Raw genomic sequence first — 19,451 nt, 5'->3', positions numbered from 1 at the left:
AGGCAGAGGCTTTAACCCACTGAGCCACCCAGCTGCCCCATGTTTTAGGAAATCTTTGGCTATTTTGGATTTAAGCCTTTATCAGGCTTAAAATATTTGTAAATATAAAATATTTGTGAAGTATTTTACAAATATTTTATATTTACAAATATTTAAAACAAATATTTTATATATTTTTTAAAGATTTTATTTATTTATTTGACAGACAGAGATCACAAGCAGGCAGACAGGCAGGCAGAGAGAGGGAGAGGAGGAAGCAGGCTCCCTGCAGAGCAGAGAGCCCGATGCGGAACTTGATCCCAGGACCCTGAGATCATGACCTGAGCCGAAGGCAGCGGCTTAACCCACTGAGCCACCCAGGTGCCCACAAATATTTTATATTTTACAAATATTTTACAAATTTCTTATATTTACAAAATTTTTTTAAATTTTTAAAGTTTTGTAAAAATTTGTAAAAATATTTTACAAATATTTTCTCTCAGTATATGGTTTGTTCTTATTCTCTTAATAGTGTCTTCCACAGATCAGAAGTTTTTAATTTTAATGAAGTATAACTTATCAATTTTTTCTTCATGGATTGTGCTCCTGGGGTCGTATCTAAAAACTTGGGGTGCCTGGGTGGCTCGGTGGGTTGAGGCCTCTGCCTTCGGCTCAGGTCATGATCTCAGGTCCTGGGATTGAGCCCCACATCGGGCTCTCTGCTCAGCCGGGAGCCTGCTTCCTCCTCTCTCTGCCTGCCTCTCTGCCTACTTGCGATCTCTGTCTGTCAAATAAATAAATAAAATCTTTAAAAAAAAAAAAAAACTTGCTGAACCCAGGGTCATTTAGATTATCTCCTGTGTTACGTTCCAGAAGTTTTATAATTTTATATTTTGCAATTAGGTATACTATTTGTACTCAATTAATTTTTGTAAAAGTTATAAGGTCTGTGTCTCTGTGTCTAGTTTTTTTTTTTTTTTGGCTTGTGAACATCCATTGTTAAAAGATTATCCTTTCTCCATTGTATTGCCTCTGCTTCTTTGGCAAAGATCAGCTGACTATATTTGCATGTATTGCATCTGTATTCTGTTCCCTTGATCTGTTTATTTTGTCTAATTACCATCTTGATTACTATACTTTTTTATACTAAGTCTTAGAATTGGGTAGTGTCAGTCCTCCGACTTTTTCTTCAGTATTGTGTTGACTATTTGGGGCCTTTGCCTTTCCATATAAACTTTAGGATTAATTTTTTTTAATATCCACAAATAACTTCTTAGGATTTTGGTTGAAATTGCATTGGATCTTTAGCATAAGGAAATGTGAAGTTTCTTATGGTCAGATTGTTATCCACTTCTAATTCAGCATTGTTCTCCACTTCTATTTCAGCAAGCATCATATCAGAACAGACTGTATACAGAGATAACTTTTTTTTTTCCCCTGAGCCATTGGAAGTAAATGCAGACACAATACTTTACTCCTAAACTCTTGAGTATAAACCCTCTAGGAAGAAGGACATTTTCTTACATAACTGCAGTATCATTACCCCTAAGGTGATTATCATTAGCTCATCAATGAACTTAAAAAAAAAAATGCTTGTCCACGATAAAGCTGTTTTTCTTTCTTTTATTTTTATTATTAAAACCCATCCTGTCCTGCGCTAAGCAGTGTGCTGTGTTAGGATCTGAAGATAAACAAAGTTCCTGTTTTGAAGAAGTCCGGTCTCCCATGGAGAGACATCTTAGACAGTGACTCTGTAGATGAGGGTAAGGACCACAGTAGCTTCATCTACTTTCCTCTCATTCAAGGAGTGTGTCTGCACTCCGGGGACCTGCGAGGCAGAGAGAACTGTGCCCAGAGCCATGTTGTGGAGCTGGTGCCCATTCCATGATCTACCAGCTGCCCCGATGGAACTTTCCCCTGAGGGACTTGCATCCATCTAGAAGTTAAGAATGTCTCTCCCAGGATGTCCTTCCCTCCGTCTGAGTCTCTGAGTTTCTGTGCACTGAGGATTGGACAGGCACAGTGGAGCAAGGACAGTGGCACTGAGAACCAGGCTGAGGGACGGGGGCTTTATTCTACAGGTCAGTGGTACTGAGTAACACATGGAATTGCCCGTGAATCCCGGGGACTCAAATTAACAGCAGCTTCATCAAGACAGGAGCTGATTCCTCTGTCATGCGACAGGAGGTAGCTGGCCTGGGGCTGGCACGCTGGCTCTGATCCGTGGGCTCATCCGGGGACCTAGACTCGTGACGGCTTGTCACCACGTCTGCGTCCCAGGTACAGGATGGAGGAAGGGGAGCAGACAGGAAGTGCCCTGTGAGGTATCTTGGCTACTAGACCCCTCACTTCTGTCCAGATCCCACTGGCTACAACCGACCTATGTAGCCTTACCTAGATGCAAGAAGGTACTGAGAAACAGTTGTCATTTGCGAGGCCACATGCCTGGCTAAATAGAGGGTATTCTATTCCCTGTAAGAAAGGAAGAGTGGGTACTGAGGCCAACTTGCACCTCCTTGAATACTAGCATATTTTCTTTAAAAAAAAATGCCTTCTATAAAATTAGTCCCTTAAGATGCTTCTTAAATATAGGTTTATTGGGGGAAAAAAATTGGAAACATTAAGGTCTCAGAAATTCACAATGCAGAGTAACCTATTAAAGCCTCTGAGAAGTTCTGCAGTAAAGAAATGTGTCTATCCTTGTTTAACCTAAGATAACTTGGCCGAAATCCCTTTTTTAAAAATTTGTTTAATTTTTCGCAGAAGCCCTATTAGCATAAGCTTTGGAAAATGCTGCTTCGGGGATGATTAAAGGTTTCTTAGTCTGCAGTGATGTAGACATTTTTGCAGTAGTTCTACTCCTAGGGGTGTTGTCAACAGACATGTGCGCACATTATGTCAGCCAAAGTCTAATCAAAGAAACAGAACCACTAGGAGATGTCTGAAGGGATTTATTGCAAGAATTTGATCTTACCCAGTTGTGGGAGTTGGGTGGACAGTCTGAGTGAGGCTGCTGTCTTTCTGCCTAATGACGGAGCTTGAAATCTACTGGGCGGGGAGTTACGGAAGAGAAGAGTGTGTATGGTTGGGAAGAGGGAGAGAAGCTGGAACTCCTGAGACCCGGGTCAGTCGGCCTCCAGCTTTAATGATGTGGGTGTCCCGATGAAGCCGATGGCCTTCATTATGGAACCAAACATGCACCTGGCTTAGGAGTCAGAGAAGGTGAGAAAGGACCCAGGGCAGGGTAGGTCCAGCACTCACAGGCTTGGCTGCACCTCGACCCTGCCCCCAGTCGAGGTGGCCTGCAGATGAGTAACAGTGCACGGAGGTGCCCGATGTTTCTGTACCGGCCGTCTGCATGAATACAAGATGCCTACTGCTCCCCTTCTGCGTTCCCTGTCTCCCCGGGAAACACACGAGGAAGGGAATTCTGAGCAACCTGGTTAAGCCCAGGCAGGCTGACGCCTTACAAAGCCACCACCTATGTATTCACCGGGTGACAAGCCTGGGAATTTTTTTTTTTTAAAGATTTTATTTATTTATTTGACAGAGAGAAATCCCAAGTAGACGGAGAGGCAGGCAGAGAGAGAGAGAGAGGGAAGCAGGCTCCCTGCTGAGCAGAGAGCCCGATGCGGGACTCGATCCCAGGACACTGAGATCATGACCTGAGCCGAAGGCAGCGGCTTAACCCACTGAGCTACCCAGGCGCCCCAAGCCTAGGAATTTTTATAGCGGTCTCTTTGTAACGGCTTCGGATTGGAAATAAGCTCAGTGTGCACCAGCAGTTAAATAGCTACTGTGTTACATGCCAGAATGGAGGGAGAAATGAACAGACCATTGCTTTGTGTATCAACATGAATGAATCTTGCAAAAAAGTATTGTGCAAAAGAAGACACAAAAGAATACAAACTGTGATTGTGTCCATGTACATTTTAAGACAGCCCAGCTAATTTACCATGTTAGAGGGCAAGATAATAGTTCCTGTGGAGAGGGGCTTCTGATGCGCAGGTGATGTTCTTCTGCTTGATTGGGTGCTGGTTCCACAGCTCTGTGCCTGTGGGAAAATTCACTGAGCTGGTTTTGATTTGTGTGCGCTCCTGTACTTGTAGTAAAAAAGCTTATAGGTCAAATTAAAGTTATAACAAGTTGCTGAGCAGTCACGGATCATTTCCTTCTCGAGTTGGAGGAAAGAGATGAAGTTAGTGTAGGGAGAGAAGGCAACAGGTACGGGAAGAAGCAGTTCTGTGAACGAGGAAGACAGTCTACCTGAGGGGCATCACAGCTCTGTCCCAGGCTCTCCTTTCCTAGGCCAGCCATGTGCTGCCATCGTGAAGGGTTAAGGCCGTGGACACAGAGGCCAAAGCAGGAGCTCACCAGCAGACTCACCTCCATGGCACGAGGGTAGGGACCATGATCTGGTATTTCTGGGGTCAGCCCCAGCCCTTTTGAAGCTCCCTGGGGGGTCCTGAGGCACTCCACAGGCAAAGAGCCCCTTAACTCCAGAGACTGGAGACCTGGATGGTAAGGGGAAAGATGGGGATACCTTTATCCCCAAGTTCACCCCTCTTTCAGAGTGCACTGTGCTTTTTCTTGTCTTTAACCCGGACACACATAACAGCGTTCTAGCCTGTTTTATAAAATACTTATTGCCCTTTCCAGGCTTTTTGTTTTAGCTCACTGTTAGATTCATGATTCCTCTCTTGAAAGTAAACTATTTGAAAGCTCCGAGGCTGTGACTGTGGGATTGGGTAATCCTCTGTGATGTCTGCCGTGTTTGGAGACTGGATTGTCTGTCAGGAGACGGGACACACAGCGTCTCTGATGCTCCGAGCAGTTATCTGTAAGGCCTGTTGGCTGCATTCCTGATGGCAATTCTAATGCCTACGAAAGTTTGTTCTGAAATAAAATCCCAAGGTCCCCGCCACCCCATTTACCCTCACAAGCCCACTGCCCACTCCTGGGCAGACCATCCCAAGGCCTGCTGCTTCTGCTGCCCCCCCCGCCCCCCCCCCACCTCTTCCCACCCTTCTCTGCCTTTGGAGGGCTCATTTCACACTTTCTCTCGCACCTGGCCAAGGCTGGTCCATGAGGAACACCAAAACCTGTGCCAGGTGCTCAGAGCAGGAGGGAAGCCTCTGTCTTCAGGGAATTCATATCCCTCTTGTACTGAATGCTCGGGAATTTATTTTTATTTTTTTCCCTTCATTTAAGTTGGGAATTAAGTAGCTGGGAGCGATCTTACAGGTGAGTCAGCCTCCCTGCTTCCTGAATTGCCCTCCCGTTGCAATGAGAAAACCAAGGCTCCAAGAGGTTTTACCAAGGGTCAATAGCTTGTAGCAAAACCAAGCCTGGAAGCCAAGTCTCACCTGGCCCCTGTGTGTTTACCTGCTACACCACCGTCTGCCACCAGGGGACTGGTCTAGCCCCACACAGGGGGTCCAGGCCAGGCCCCTTAACTCCTGACAGCCCCTTCAGGGTGCCCGCTCAGCTGGTTAGGGGTGACTAAGCACGTTTCCTTAATGTCTCATTTCCTCATACGTAAATGGGAGAAAGTTGAAAATGTGATGATTATACAACTCTCCCTCAAATTGTGGGCTTTGAGTGAGTGCACTCTACTGTATGTGAATTGTATCTCAGTAAGGTTGTTAGGAAAAAATAAAAGTGAAATCTCACATGTAGCTTAGTATTCTATTTTGAAAATTTCTTAATATGCAAGAAAATAGTAGTGTTCTAGGTAACACTGTTGTCTGTGCAGGTCTCTGATTGCCTCAGTCAGATGAACGCTCATGACCGCTTCGTTCTAAATCCCATGTTCTCCTCTATCATGGCATTTATCCCCCGGAAGTGTAATCGTTTGGACTCCTTGTTTATCTCTGGACTCTAATCTCTTTGAGGTCAGGGGCTATGTCTTACCTGACTTTGTAGCCTCAACATCTAGCTCAGTAGAAACTCAGTAATTAATGATGAGTGAATGAGCCCCAGGGTTCTGGAAACAAAGAACCAGTGGCTGAATCTAAGATGTGGGCCTCATCTGGGGAGAGGAGAAAGAGTTCAGGAAGGAAACAGCTACCTCGATCAGAGAGGCAGGGAAAGAACCAAAGTAGTAGTCTACCATGGGAATCAAGGGAAAAGAGGAAGGAAACTTTTAAAAAAGATTTTATTCATTTATTTGACAGACAGAGACCACAAGTAGGCAAAGAGGTCCATGCTCCCTGCTGAGCAGAGATCCTGATGCAGGGCTCAATCCCAGGACCCCAAGATCATGACCCAAGCGAAAGGCAGAGGCTTAACCCACTGAGCCACCCAGGCGCCTGAGGAAGAAATTTTTGAGGAACTCTCAAATGCTACAAAGAGGTCAATGAAAATGTGACTCAAAATACAGAGTTTGAGGTCTGTCAGTCAGTAGCTGTAGAAGGACAAGATGGAGCAAGATCTCGGGGGTGGGGTGTTAAGGAAAGGAAATGGGGAGAGAGGGTAAAAACATGCCCTTGGAGGTGAGGCTTTGAAAGGAAGGAGGTTCGGAAATGATGAAGCAGAATGACATCACCGAAGACCGTATCCGTGCTAGAAGGGAGTCTGTGCCCATCCCAAGGCGGAGATGGAAGGCTTCTTCAAGGCCTGTCTCCTGGTACTTTGGAGTAACCGGGAGACTCTGCCAGCATGTGGGTGGCGGATGAGATGACCCACTTGAGTGTCTTGGTAGCCGAGTCAGTGGGCAGCTGGACAGCTGGACACCCTCAGCTCCTGCACAAGGTCCTCTTCTTCGAATGACTTTCTTTTAACTTGGATCCTTCCTTCCCCCGCAGGAAACATGGTGGAATGGTGCTTACCCCAAGATATTGACCTTGAAGGTGTTGAGTTCAAGTCTATGGCCAGTGGGTCCCATAAAATTCAGTCTGACTTCATGTAAGTATTTCAGAATGTCAGTCTTCTGTGTACAATTTCCTCTCCTCACATCATTTCCCTTCAGAGTAAGGGCTCTCATCAGAGAGGCTTCCAAGGGTGTGTGGAAAGGCCCTGAAAGTATAGGTGTAGTTTGTGTTTATATCCGTTGTCTAACAAGAAGGTCCCCAGCTTTCATTAGAGTCTCAGTGGGTTTCATGACCCCCGAACCTTAAGAACCATCAGACGTTCTCTCCCTTTTAGGAAAACACTAGACTTCTCTTGGGGTTTGGCTTTATTGAAAGAGTGGACTTTCGGTTCAGTGTGGGTTACCTTAAGACATTTATGTCCCCAAACTTGAAATTCCAGCTTTAAGTGAGGCCGGGTGATAATCCCGTGTAATGTAGATCGGTGTGAGGAGGAGCACACAGCTAGAACATCAGGGTAATGAAAAACGAGGTAGCTTGAATCTTCTCATTGGGCTGCAACCCGGATAGAAGTGTGAGAAAGGGGAAGGAGTAAAGGACAGCCCCGTTAAAAGTGTCAGGACTCAGGAAGTGAGGAAAAAAAAAAAATCAATGTGGTTTTTACTCATAAAACAGTTCCGTTCCAGATGGTCCTGAAGAGGGATCATTGTTTTGGTTCCCTCTCATGGCATGAGCTGTGTTGCGAGAGAGGAGGAGGGATCTGTCCATGGTTGGGGTGTTGAGCAGCAGGCTTGCCAGAGGTCAAGTTCTGGCCCCCGCTGGATGACCGCTGGATGACCGTTGGTGCATTCCACAATCTCCTTGCGCCTCGGTTGTCGCATCTCTGGGGTTGAGTGGCTTGGACCAGTGTTTCCCTGTGGTTCTAAAAACATCTTCAGGCCGAGCTTCGTCGGGAAGAGCCCTGGACACCATTACTTGTTTCCCTCGGGACTGCATCTCAAATTAGAACACGAAGCGGAACAAAATTTCTCTGAGGGTGATCCACACTACACATTGGGTCCGTTCTAGCTATTTCCGGAAGGGGCCCTTCTTCGGCCTGGCCTGCTTCGCCAACATGCCTGTGGAGAGTGAGCTGGAGCGCGGCGCCCGGATGAAGTCCGTGGGCATCCTGTCTCCGTCCTACACCCTGCTTTACCGGTACATGCACTTCCTGGAGAACCAGGTTCGGTACGTGGCTTGCGTGCGTGTGTGGGGAGGCCACAGGGATGTGCCACCTGTCAGGGGTCGGGGGGGGGCCGTGTGTGAGGAGCTCTCCAAGGGGAAGCCTGTGTGCCCACGCAGCAGATGGCCTTCCACGGACATCCATGGCCACATTTCATGCCTCAGAGGGGGGTCTTTCTGTCCTAAAGATTCTTCATGCTGCAGGGAAAGCCAGATGGGTTTGCCTTCAGCTTGTGTTTTGTTTAATGACATAATCTGTTGACAGTCACCTGATCTTTGTTTACCCTAAGCCACAGGAAATACCTGCTTGCCCTGGGTAGGCAGACAGACTCTATAAACTCTTCTTAAGCCTAATCCTTTATTATCTGGGGTTGTTATTACCACTTGTGGTAAACAGAAAGGAATTTTTAACAGAAGCAGCGAAACCATTCATGATTTTATACATTTTTTATTACTCTAATTTCATTTCAGATTTTTTAAAAAGATTTTATTTATTTATTGGACAGACAGAGATCACAAGTAGGCAGAGAGGCAGGCAGAGAGAGAGGAGGAAGCAGGCTCTGCTGAGCAGAGAGCCCGATGCGGGGCTCGATCCTAGGACTCTGGGATCAAGACCTGAACGGAAGGCAGAGGCTTTAACCCACTGAGCCACCCAGGCGCCCCTCATTTCAGATTTTAACAGAGAAATCTATTCCTAATCCCTGAAGCATTATTAAAATTTTGGCATATTTGTCTCTTTTCTGGCATATATGTATGTATACTTATAAAAATTATATACTTGGCACCAGACTCTACATATGTTTTTATACCTATTTTTTAAAATTTATCATCTTAAATTTCTTATATAATAGTCTTTCTTGGTCATCTTTGAAAGAACATGAAATTTGCTGTTTATGGGGAAAAGCTTATTTTTTAAAATGTATATAAAAGTACAAATGATTTTTTTAAAAAATTCTAAATTTTAACACCAAGATATCCATTATGAATATTCAGTGAATGCCAGTCTAAAAGAGAAATAGTTTTACAAAAATAGGATTAATGCTTTACGAGGATTTAATTTCATCACATAGCGGGCTGGTTTGAAGTCCATTGAATTTAATCTTCCTTATAGAGTTCAGAGGAAAAGAATAGTGGAACTGAAGGAATTCTCAAACGTCCAGTGGATGTTTAGTTGTTTTCCTTTTTTGTTTTTTGCAATGATTTACATTATTTCTTGAAAGGTTCCTTCAAAGTTAAGGAAAAAGATTATGAAAACCACAAAGATAGTGTGTCATTCCTATTTTTGTTGAGAAATAACATATATATTCTCAGCATAAGCATCACTGGTGGTTTTCAGTGTCTCGATTGTGGACGTCGTCGGCCATCTTGTCTACCGCCTCTCAGCTCCTCTGCCCTAGTTCACATCTCAATTTTTACATATGGTGAGACTTACTCTATATTTAGTTCAACAGTCCTGCTTTGCACTGTTCTTCAGTCTTGGTTCCATGTGTACTACCATGGCCACGGCTTGGCTGTGGCTTGCCCTGTTTCCCAGCTCCTGACTGGATTTGTTCTTGGCTGGTTGGGTTTTATCATCAAGTTCATCAGGTGCTTTATTCTGTCCCCCATGAGAGGATCATGGGTGCTGCCTTCCTTGAGGTCATGAGCCCTTACTCACATGTGTCTGTCACCTTTCCTCTGGATGGGTAGAAGGTACGGGGATCGTTCCTCCTTCCTCTCAGGATGCTGTAAATATTGCTATTCTATCTTCTGATACTTGTTGTCTGGAAAAGTGTCTGATTTCTAGATCCATATAGATTCTTAACTTGTGAAGTGTCTGAACTTTCTTTCCAGGGATGGTTTGTCCCTTTTGATCTAGAGATATGCCTTTTATTTTTAATTTCAGGAACTTTCCACCTGTAAGAAAATATTCAAGTTTTCCATTGCATTTTTTTTTCCTTCTTTTATGCACCGGTTAGGCATATGTTTTCTCTGCCTCACCCTCTGTATTTATCATTTTGATGATTATTTTAATAACTCTAATCCTAGTTCCATAAGTTTTCTTGATTGTTCCCTATGGGTTGAGCCGCACTTAGCATGTTTCTAATTCTTTTTTTTTAATTGCTCCTCGACACTCTGGAACTGTGGCGAACACCTTCATTTAGATCTCTTTTTCTGTTTTTGAAATACTTCCTCAGTTTTGTGTCTCCAGAAGTAAGATTATAGAGTTAAAAGAAGTTTTTATTGGGATCCTGACACTTTCTAAAAAATTATTATTCCTTTTGAAAAAACTAATTTCCCCAAGTAGACAATATTTCCTCATGGCTCAACTGTTAAAAATTAGAAAATGGCATTATTATTAGTTAGGGTCCTAGCTAAATGGCAGTGCCAGGGGCCTCAAAATGCAGTGGTTCAAATAAGGTAGAAGACTCTGATGTGATAGTCTGTGGTAGGCAGGTGCTCAAGGTGGGAAGCCTGCTGTTCGCTGCGGTTGTTTAGGGACCCATATTTCTTTGCTCAGATTGTTCTATCATATCCTAAGAGTAATGTTTGTATTCTAAGATGTTTGTATTCAAAGCTGCTCACCACTACTGTTTGCATCTATCCCAGAGGGAGGAGGGAAAGCCCCTGGAAATTGTATCATCTTTTCTCACTCACCATTGTCAACTTCTCCATCAAAAGACAAAGGAGACTGGAAGAGGTAGTCTCTAGGTTGGTGACCTTGTGACCAGTTAAAAATCTGGTGATACTGTTGCAGACAGGAAAAAGGGACAGATGGACTTTGGGGCAAAATAGCAGCCCCTGCCTCAGTTTGCCCTTTTCACTAGTCAAGTATCCATGGGTACTCTTCTTCCCACATGTAGAGGACATTCCCTACACCCCAAGTGAGCCCTCACAGAGGCTCCTCCATTTAACGCTTCTAGTCTAAAATCCAGGATTTCTGTATGGTTTAAGGCCTATCATTAGATCAGCACATGGTTCCTCATACCCTGAAAACCTACAAAAGAGTAAACAAGTCCATTCACTCCCCACCTCCCAAAGGCAATATAAAAAGTGGAATGTGGGGGGTGCCTGGGTGGCACAGTTGGTTAAGCGTCCAACTTGGTTTCCGCTCCAGTCATGATCTCAGGGTCGTGAGATCGAACCCCACATCTGGCTCTCTGCTCAGCCGGAATCTGCTTAAGACTCTCTCTTCCTCTGCTCCTTTCCCTGGCTCACACTTGCACATACTCATGCACTCTCTCTTGCTCTCAAATAAAGAAATAAATCTTTGCAGGGGATAAAAAGGTAGACAGTACCGATTCCTATTTGGAAAAAGGAAGGATGAGAACTCCAAGCCACTATTAGTCCATAATGATAATGAAATTCTGCTGGGCAGGGATTGCAAAGCCTTCTTGTCCTGGCAGAGCAGTGTGTTCCTTGCTGAAACCCTGGTTCTGTTATTGACAGCCCCTTGCCCATTTTCCTCCATGGCTTCTGGCTTTGCCTTCTAGGAGGTTCTTTGTCCATTTTCCACTGTAACCACTTCTGAAGCAGGCATGCTCTCCAATGTGATCTTCTTGAGGCTGCATAGCTGGAGAACACATTTCCCACTTGTGTATGTCTCTGCGTGTAAGGGTTTCTTTAAAGATTGAGAAGTCACAGGCTTTTATAGAAAAGGCAAGTGACAATACAGATCCCTCAAAAACTAAATAGTCTTCTGGTCTGTTTGCTTTGAGTCCATTCCAGATAAAAGTATCCACTGCCAAAGATTTCTTTGGGGGTCTTAGTTTTTAAATCACTAGACGACATACTAGTTACTGGTGTCTGTTCTTGGCATCTCCATCCTTTCCTCATTTTAATGGCAGCCGCCTTGAGGCCTCATCCGAAATCTGGTCTTTGCAAATGGGCGTGACTTCTGTGACTCTACTCCTAACTAGAGACTTCCACAGAAGCTGTAGGTTTTCAGGGTATGAGGAACCATGTGCTGATCTAATGATAGGCCTTAAACCATACAGAAACCAGGACCCTGGGATCATGACCTGAGCAGAAGGCAGATGTTTAACTGACGGAGCTACCCAGGTGTCCCTTTGAGAGAAGTTCGTCTGCTTTTGGGGTACAAAAGCAGTTGACTTTTCCAGTCCTATGGGATCCCAAAATAATTGGAGTCCTGAGTTCCTGAGTTCTTCGGGACACACTGCCCTTAGGCTGCGTCTCCTTCCATTTCAGCTTGCGAAGCAGCCATTCCTTACCTGTTGCATCTTCTTCATCAGGAGCAGTCGGTGTTTTATTTCTACCACTTCCCCTGAAGTTACACGTTCCGGTGACACAGGGCCTGTCTTGTAAATTAACTGAAGTTCTAGCAAGTTTTTGCGACAGCAGAACAAGGGCTTCCGGCTTTCCTGGCCTGCAACACCTCTTCTTACCACCTTCCCTTGCCAGCTGCTGAGCCAAAGCCCACAGTGTCTTTTCTGATACGGGGTGACTCATTTCCAGGTGCCATCTTCTGCTTTCGCTAGAGTACAGGCAAGTCGCTACAACAAAGAGACCCCACGTATGGGGACTCAAAGGAGACCGACGTACGGCTTTTCTAGCACAACAGTCTCGGAGGGGGACAAGCCATCCAGGGAGGTAGGTGGCTCTGTTCTGCTGGGTCATCCTGGGACCCAAGGCGTTCCGTCCTGTCTGCTCCTATCTCCTAGAGCATTGTCCTCGTCCGCGCGGTAGAAGTGGACCCACTGTTATCAGGTCATGAACTTCTGGCGTGCAGGAAGAGGAAGAACCACAGGAATGCCCCGAGCTAAACACATCCCTTCTCCTTACACGCTATCGCCCAGTTCTCCGTTCCTAGCCACGCCTGGTAGCAAGAAGTCTGGCAGTTGTGGTCCTTAATGAGGTGACTGTGTGACCTATTACACGGGGAAGAAGAGAGTGGCAGGCTCTACCACTGGCATAAAATGAAAAGTCTAGGGCCACCTGGTGGCTCCGCCTTCAGCTCAGGTCATGATCCCAGGGTTAGCTCACTGGTTAGCCTGCTTCTCCTTCTCCCTCTGTCCTTCCCCCTCTCCCTGCTCATGCTGTCTTTTTCAAATAAATAAAATCTTAAAAAAAAAAGAAAGGAAAGCCTTCACCCAGCCTTCACCCAGTTCCCATATCCATCCAGTAATCCCAGTAGTTACTGTTAATTTCTCCTCTGTCTTTATAAAATGCAAACACAAATGGATATTCTGTATCCAGCCCCCCTTTTCATGGAAAGAGCATCAAGTTAACCATGTCATTTTGTACCTTGCCATTCTCAATGATCAATATATCTAGGAGATCATACTCTCCTATCAGTACAGAGAGTATCCTGTCTCACAGTTGTGTATGTGCCCTACAGAGAAGATCCACACTTTCTTTATCAAGTCTTTTTTATTGATGGACATTTGGTCATTTCCGGTCTTTTGCTATTATGAATAACGAATACCTACGCACAAGTATCATTTCACGTATGAACAGCATATGTGTACCTTAAATTTCCAGAAATGAAATTGGTGGTTCAAAAGGAAGAGGCATTTGTAATTGTAATAGATATTGTCAAATTGCTTTCCATAAAGATGGTGCCATTTTGCATATCCCCAGTAATGCAGGACCATGCTGTTTCCTCCCAACCTTGCCAACACAAAAACAAAATGTTGAGAGTTTTGGCATTTTGATGGGTAAAACAAGGTACATGAGTATAGTTTTAATCTGCATTTTCCTGTGAGTGAGATTGAGCACCTTTATATTTGTTTGAGTTACTTATTTTTCCTCTTCTGTGAATCATGTCTAACCTTTGTCCAGTTTTCTTTTTTTACCCTTTTTTCTGGTTATTGGCTTTATTAATTTCTAGGAGTTCTTTGTGTAGTAGGGAGATTTGTTCTTTGTGGGATAAACTGAAATATTTTTCCACTTTGTCACTCATCTTTTTTTTATTTTATTTGTTTTATCATTATTATTTATTTGACAGAGGGAGACACAGTGAGAAAGGGAACATAAGCAGGGGGAGTGGGAGAGGGGGAAGCAGGCTTCCCATTGATCAGGGAGCCCGATGTGGGGCTCCATCCCAGGACCCTGGGATCATGACCTGAGCCAAAGGCAGATGCTTAACAACTGAGCCACCCAGGTGCCCCAGATTTTATTTATTTGGGAGATAGAGAGAGAGAGTGAGTGTGTATGAGCGGGGGGTGGGGGGGGGGACAGAAAGAGAGGGAGAGAGATAATCCCAAGCAGACTCTGCTGAGCACAGAGCCCGATGTGGGGCTCAATCCCACCACCCTGAGACCATGACGGGAGCTGAAATCAAGAGTCTGACGCTCAACCGACTGAGCCACCCAGGTGCCCCGTCCTTCATCTTTCCACATTACCTGTTGTCATGCAGATGTTTTTCTTCATTGAATTCATTTATCTTTTCATGGCTCCTAGATTTCCAGTCACAGCTAGGAAGGTTTTCCAGCTTGGTGATTACAGAGGACTTGAGGTGACATAAGAGGAGGGTCTTGCATGAGGGTGTGATGGGGGAGGGGAGTATTTGAGGTAAGCCCAGGCCCAGGCAGGGGCTGTATTGGACTACAGCAGTGACTTGTGTCTAAATTAACTAGACTTGATTTCTGAAAACACTGAGTCTGTGTTTTCTATCCATTCTTATTTTTCGCACCTCAAATTTATTTACTAGATTTCCTCCACAACTCCTGACCTCAATATCTCTCTAGTTAGTCCTTCCTGTGACTAGTTCTTATTAATCAGAAGACATTGGAGAAGTACCTTATAATTTTTAAAACATAGAAAAAGAAGGAGGAGTGTTACGGAATAAAAGGGACTTAGAACCCATTACCAGATCTCTGGACTGTACTTAGATCATGATTCAAACAGCCAAGGGTAAAACCTTTTGGGGACAGTTGTATCATTCAAATATGGGCTTGGTATTAATTTATATTCGGGCTTCATTTTTATTTTTGATAGGCGAGATATGGCATGGTGTTTATGTTGTTTTTAAAATAGACTTTATCAGTTAGAGATGTATACCAAAGTGTTTCTGGGTAAAATGTTAGGATAAGGGATTTGCTTTTAAAGTATTCTAAGAAGAATGGCAGCAGGGGGATAGGGTGCAGGTATAACCATGTTGATTAAATATTAATCATTCTTGAAGCTAAGTGATGGGTAATGGGGCTTCATATTCTTTTTTCTACTCTTTGTGTAAATTTAAAATTTTCTATAATGAGAAGTGTAAAACGCCAAATATAAAATTACCAGGTACTTATTGTAGAAGACTGAAAAAAAGAGAAAAGCCTGAGAAAATAAAAAGAACATGATCCCACCAGCCAGACATATCTGCCATTAACATATCCTTCTAGTCTTTTTTCCCATATGTAAATATATATATATAATAAAAAAATACAAAGGTCATTCAACATCTATAATGTCTGAGCTGATATGGTAACCTTCCCATGAATATCATGCATAATAATTCTCAGCATCATGGTTGTTCCAAGCATTTCGGTGTATAGATATATCATGATTTATTTAACTATATCACTGCCATTGGGCTTTTAGGTTGTTTCTTAAAAAAAAAAAAAAAAAAGATTTTATTTATCTGAGAGGGAGAGAGCAATAGCAGCAGAGATAGCGAGACAGAGCATGGGCGGAGAGGAGAGGGAGAAGCAGACTCCCCACGGAGCAGGAACCCCCCCCCCATGGGGCTTGGTCCCGGAACCCTGGGATCATGATCTGAGCTGAAGGCCGCTGCTTCACTGACTGAGCCACCCAGGCGCCCCTTTTCAGTTATTTCTTATATTTTGCCCCTGGAAACATAAGCACCGCTATAGGTAAATGATCGTTCATATCCATATATAGTCGTTTGAGCCACACTCCTAGAGATGGAGTCACGGGGTCAGACAATACATGCAGTGTACAATGTGATCCAAATTGCAAGCGCCCCTCCAGGAAGGTAGTACCCTTTTGTACCTACCCCAGTAGTCAAAGGGATGCCTGTCTTTCTGTACTTGTGAATCCAGAAGACAGACGGGCTCAGACCAGGAGCGAGTGCACGGAGCGATGCAGGGTAGCCATCCCACAGAGGCATCTCTGGCTCTGACATTGGATGCATCATCGCTGGGGCGTGTAGGGGAAGGCAGGGTTAGCCGCAGTGGGAGTCCGCGTGGTCACAGGAGCTCATGTTCTGTCTGCGAAGGGGCTTGGGCTTAAGGAGAGCCCCGTGTCTCTGGCCTTGCAGGGAGCTCTCCATCTGGCCTGGACGCTGGCCTGAGGCTTCAGATCAGTTAGCATATACCGTGTGCCTCGTTCTCTAGTGTTTACGAGGTCCCATCTCTTGGACTGTCTGCATAGATGGCTTAGCCTGCGTTTTGGTGTGGTACTTCCTTGTCTAAGCCTCCATAGAGACAAGATCGCCCGGAAGGTCCCCTTTTGCACAGCTCTGAAGCTCAACACACCTCCCAGCTCTCAACCTTGCTTCAGTACCTTTCGGGTTATCTCGGTGTGGCAGCTCGCTCATCAGTGTCGCCTGTTGCAAAATCTCCAGTGGGTTTACGTTTCACGGCTTTCGTACAACAGTTGTAACATTGACCTGGAACTGCCAGTTCTGTGTATGCCCATGCTCATATGCGGTCGTCCATACCAGTGCCTTGTTCCGCTCCGCCCGTCAGAGATCTCTGAGACTGTCCCAGGACAGGCCCCGGAAACTAGCTTTCTGTCTAAGGTTCTCTAACGTAGTGAGCTTTTCTTTAGAAAGCCGGCTCAAGTATAGCGTTGTTTTTATTTTTAAAGATTTTATTTATTTATTTGATAGAGATCACGAGTAGGCAGAGAGGCAGGCAGAGAGAGGAGGAAGGGAAGCAGGCTCCCTGCTGAGAAGAGAGCCCAAGGCGGGGCTCCATCCCAGGACCTGGGATCATGACCTGAGCCGAAGGCAGAGGCTTAACCCACTGAGCCACCCAGGCATCCCTAAGTATAGCATCTTAAGGTAGTCAAACAGAAAAGACCATCAATCGGGCATCCAATCTACAACCTAGGAAATAAAGAGTGTCCCTGAAATTACCCTGGATACAGGTAAAGCCCCCCTTTAGTGCAGAAAACAGTGTATTGAAAATACAGTGAACTGATTCTCCCTGTTCCTTTAGGGAAATTACATCCTAGTGAAAACACCTTTGAACTTAATCATCTTTGCATTCTTTTGTGTTAAGCAAATTTTTATCAGCTGGACACAGATTCTTAAAGGGTATCTGGACTCTGCCATTTTCTCAGAATTACACAGAGCTGAGGCACCGTGGGTTTCCCAGGGAGCACATGAGTGAGAGTGAAAGAAAGGGTTATAAGCCCCCACCTCCCATCGGCAGGCATTGTTAGGTCACGGGATTGCCTTCTTGTGCAAAGCTTAGAACGGAATGTATAGGAACCCCCAAATTAGAGAGCCTCCCCCTTAACACACCCCAGAGGAACTTACCTGAGCGGTAAGTTTCTAAAATATAGTTGATGTTGATTTTTTTTTTCTTTTTTAAACATGAATTTGTCCCAAGACCTCCTCCAGGGGCTTGGCCTGACTCTCCCCCCTTTACCCTTTACCCCTGTGTGTCGGGCCCTCACCGTGCGCCCGGCTACATGTTGCGGGATAGCTGGGGAGGAAGGAGCCACGCATCGTGAGTGACCAAAGTGGGGCATGAACTGCATGAGGTGTTCTTTCTGCTTCATTTTCCCCCTCAAAGACTCTTGAGGTGGTACTGGTATCTCCGTCCGAAGGCAAGTGGGGAAACAGCGGGTTTTGAACAGTGTGGTAACTTGCCTGAGATCTCCCCATATGGGGTGGAGGCATTGCCTGGTGTCGGGAGTTGGGGGTTCCTCTGGAGAGGAGGCAGTTCGAGGGCAGCTGGCTCCCGGCTGGACTGTGAGAATCTTGACCCTGAGCAGTTTATGCCCAAGTTTGGGGTCGAGCGACAGCGACGGATTGGGGCGCTTGCCTATTGTGGTCATGGTCATTGTTGTTCCACAGTTCCAGTCACACCGTGATTGGCTGTATTTTGACTCTTGATTGTTGCAATAGGATGGAAGTTGTAGGGCACCAGGAAAATAAGACTGAAAGGGTTGTAATGCCTTGTATTCCTCCCTGTGTTTGTTTCCTAAGGCTGTGTTAACAAAGTACCCCAAAGTGGGGGGTTTAAAGCGGCAAGAATCCTGTCCTGTTCTGGAGGTGGGAAGTCTGAAATCAGGGCGTCGGTAGGGTTGACTCCTTCTGTGGCCGTGAGGGAGAATCTGCTCCTTGTCTCTCTCCTGACCTGGTGGTCTGCTGGTGATCCCTGGTGGTCCTCACTCCTGACCTCTGCCTCTGTCTTCACGTGGTGGTCTCCTGTGTATCCCAGTGTCCAGATTGCCCCCTTTTGATTAGGTCATTGATCCTTTGGACTAGGATCCACTCCGGTGACTTCACTTTAACTTGATTATCTCTGTAAAGACTCTGTCTCCAAAGACGGTGCTCTTTGGTACCGAGAGTTAGGGATCCAGCAGAACTTTTTTCTGGAGGAGAGTGGAGAGGGACAAATCACCCCTGAGCACCCCCATTCAACATGGTGCCACAGAATGCCCACAGTGCTCCTCTGCTTCACTTGAAGGCAGGATTCTCCATGTCCAGGTGCCCCAGGGATTCATTGTGGCTTTCTTGGTCTGGGGGACAGTTGACAGGGCTCCCCACAGCCCAGTCTCTGCAGGCCCAAGCAGTTAGGGTGGGAGAATAAGAGATTTTGAGGTTTTTATTATTTAATTACTTGATGCAGAAAGTATGAGGCCTGGTGACATCCAGTAATGATTGTTTTCCCTTGAGACACTGAGGGGTCAGCTTCCTCTGAGTCTTCTATAACAAAGCAAACAAGCATGGTTTCTCGACAGCGAGCGGCTTTAAGCCGGGCATTTGGGGTCTTGCCAGCTGTCCCTGTGTCTGTGTTCTCCGGGAAGAGCCACACGTCCATGAGCACACCTTGCCCTAGCGTCGTGGACGGTAGTCACAGTGTGTTCCTTCTGTGACTTTCCCTCAAGGAGGAGAATGTGATCGAAGGCGTCAGGGAGAATCAGACCCTACATTCGAGCTTTCCGTAAGGATCTTCTGTAGCCAAAGTAGGCATCCGAGGCAACCTCAGAATGGGGGTCTTTTTGGTTTATCACTTTGTCCTTAAGCGTTCTAGCCCGTGGGACGAGGGGCGTGAGTGGCGAACACCGGGGCCGGAGCTGTTCTCACTGTGCGTGTGTTTGCAGACACCAGCTGGAGACGCCGGGCCATTACTCCCATCTGGCTGCGTTCTACGAGGACAAGAAAGGGGTGCTCCACGCCGGGCCGGGGAGAGGCGGCAGCCTGCCCCCCGTCTACTGGCTGCCTTCCATCCACCGATACATGTACCCCGAGATGAAGGTAGGGCGAGCCGTGCGCTCACACGGTCCTGGACTTGTGTCTGCTACTGTGGTTGT

The 19,451-nt window shown here is 45.6% G+C and overlaps 1 protein-coding gene across 3 annotated transcripts in view; it reads left to right on the top strand.

Moving 5' to 3' along the window:
• Positions 1–19,451, top strand: part of DENND11 (DENN domain containing 11) — a 51,700-nt gene that overhangs the window by 8,957 nt on the left and 23,292 nt on the right. For all 3 annotated transcript variants that reach the window (XM_044246729.1, XM_044246728.1, XM_044246727.1), the window contains exons 2-4: positions 6,786–6,885; positions 7,857–8,015; positions 19,242–19,395. In XM_044246729.1, coding sequence (XP_044102664.1) covers positions 6,786–6,885; positions 7,857–8,015; positions 19,242–19,395 — 413 coding nt within the window. The remainder of the gene's footprint in view (positions 1–6,785; positions 6,886–7,856; positions 8,016–19,241; positions 19,396–19,451) is intronic.

This window comes from Neovison vison, chromosome 4 (assembly GCF_020171115.1).
Source record: "Neovison vison isolate M4711 chromosome 4, ASM_NN_V1, whole genome shotgun sequence".
NCBI classification, from domain to species: Eukaryota; Metazoa; Chordata; class Mammalia; order Carnivora; family Mustelidae; genus Neogale; species Neogale vison.
This window is presented reverse-complemented; position numbering and strand designations above follow the sequence as displayed.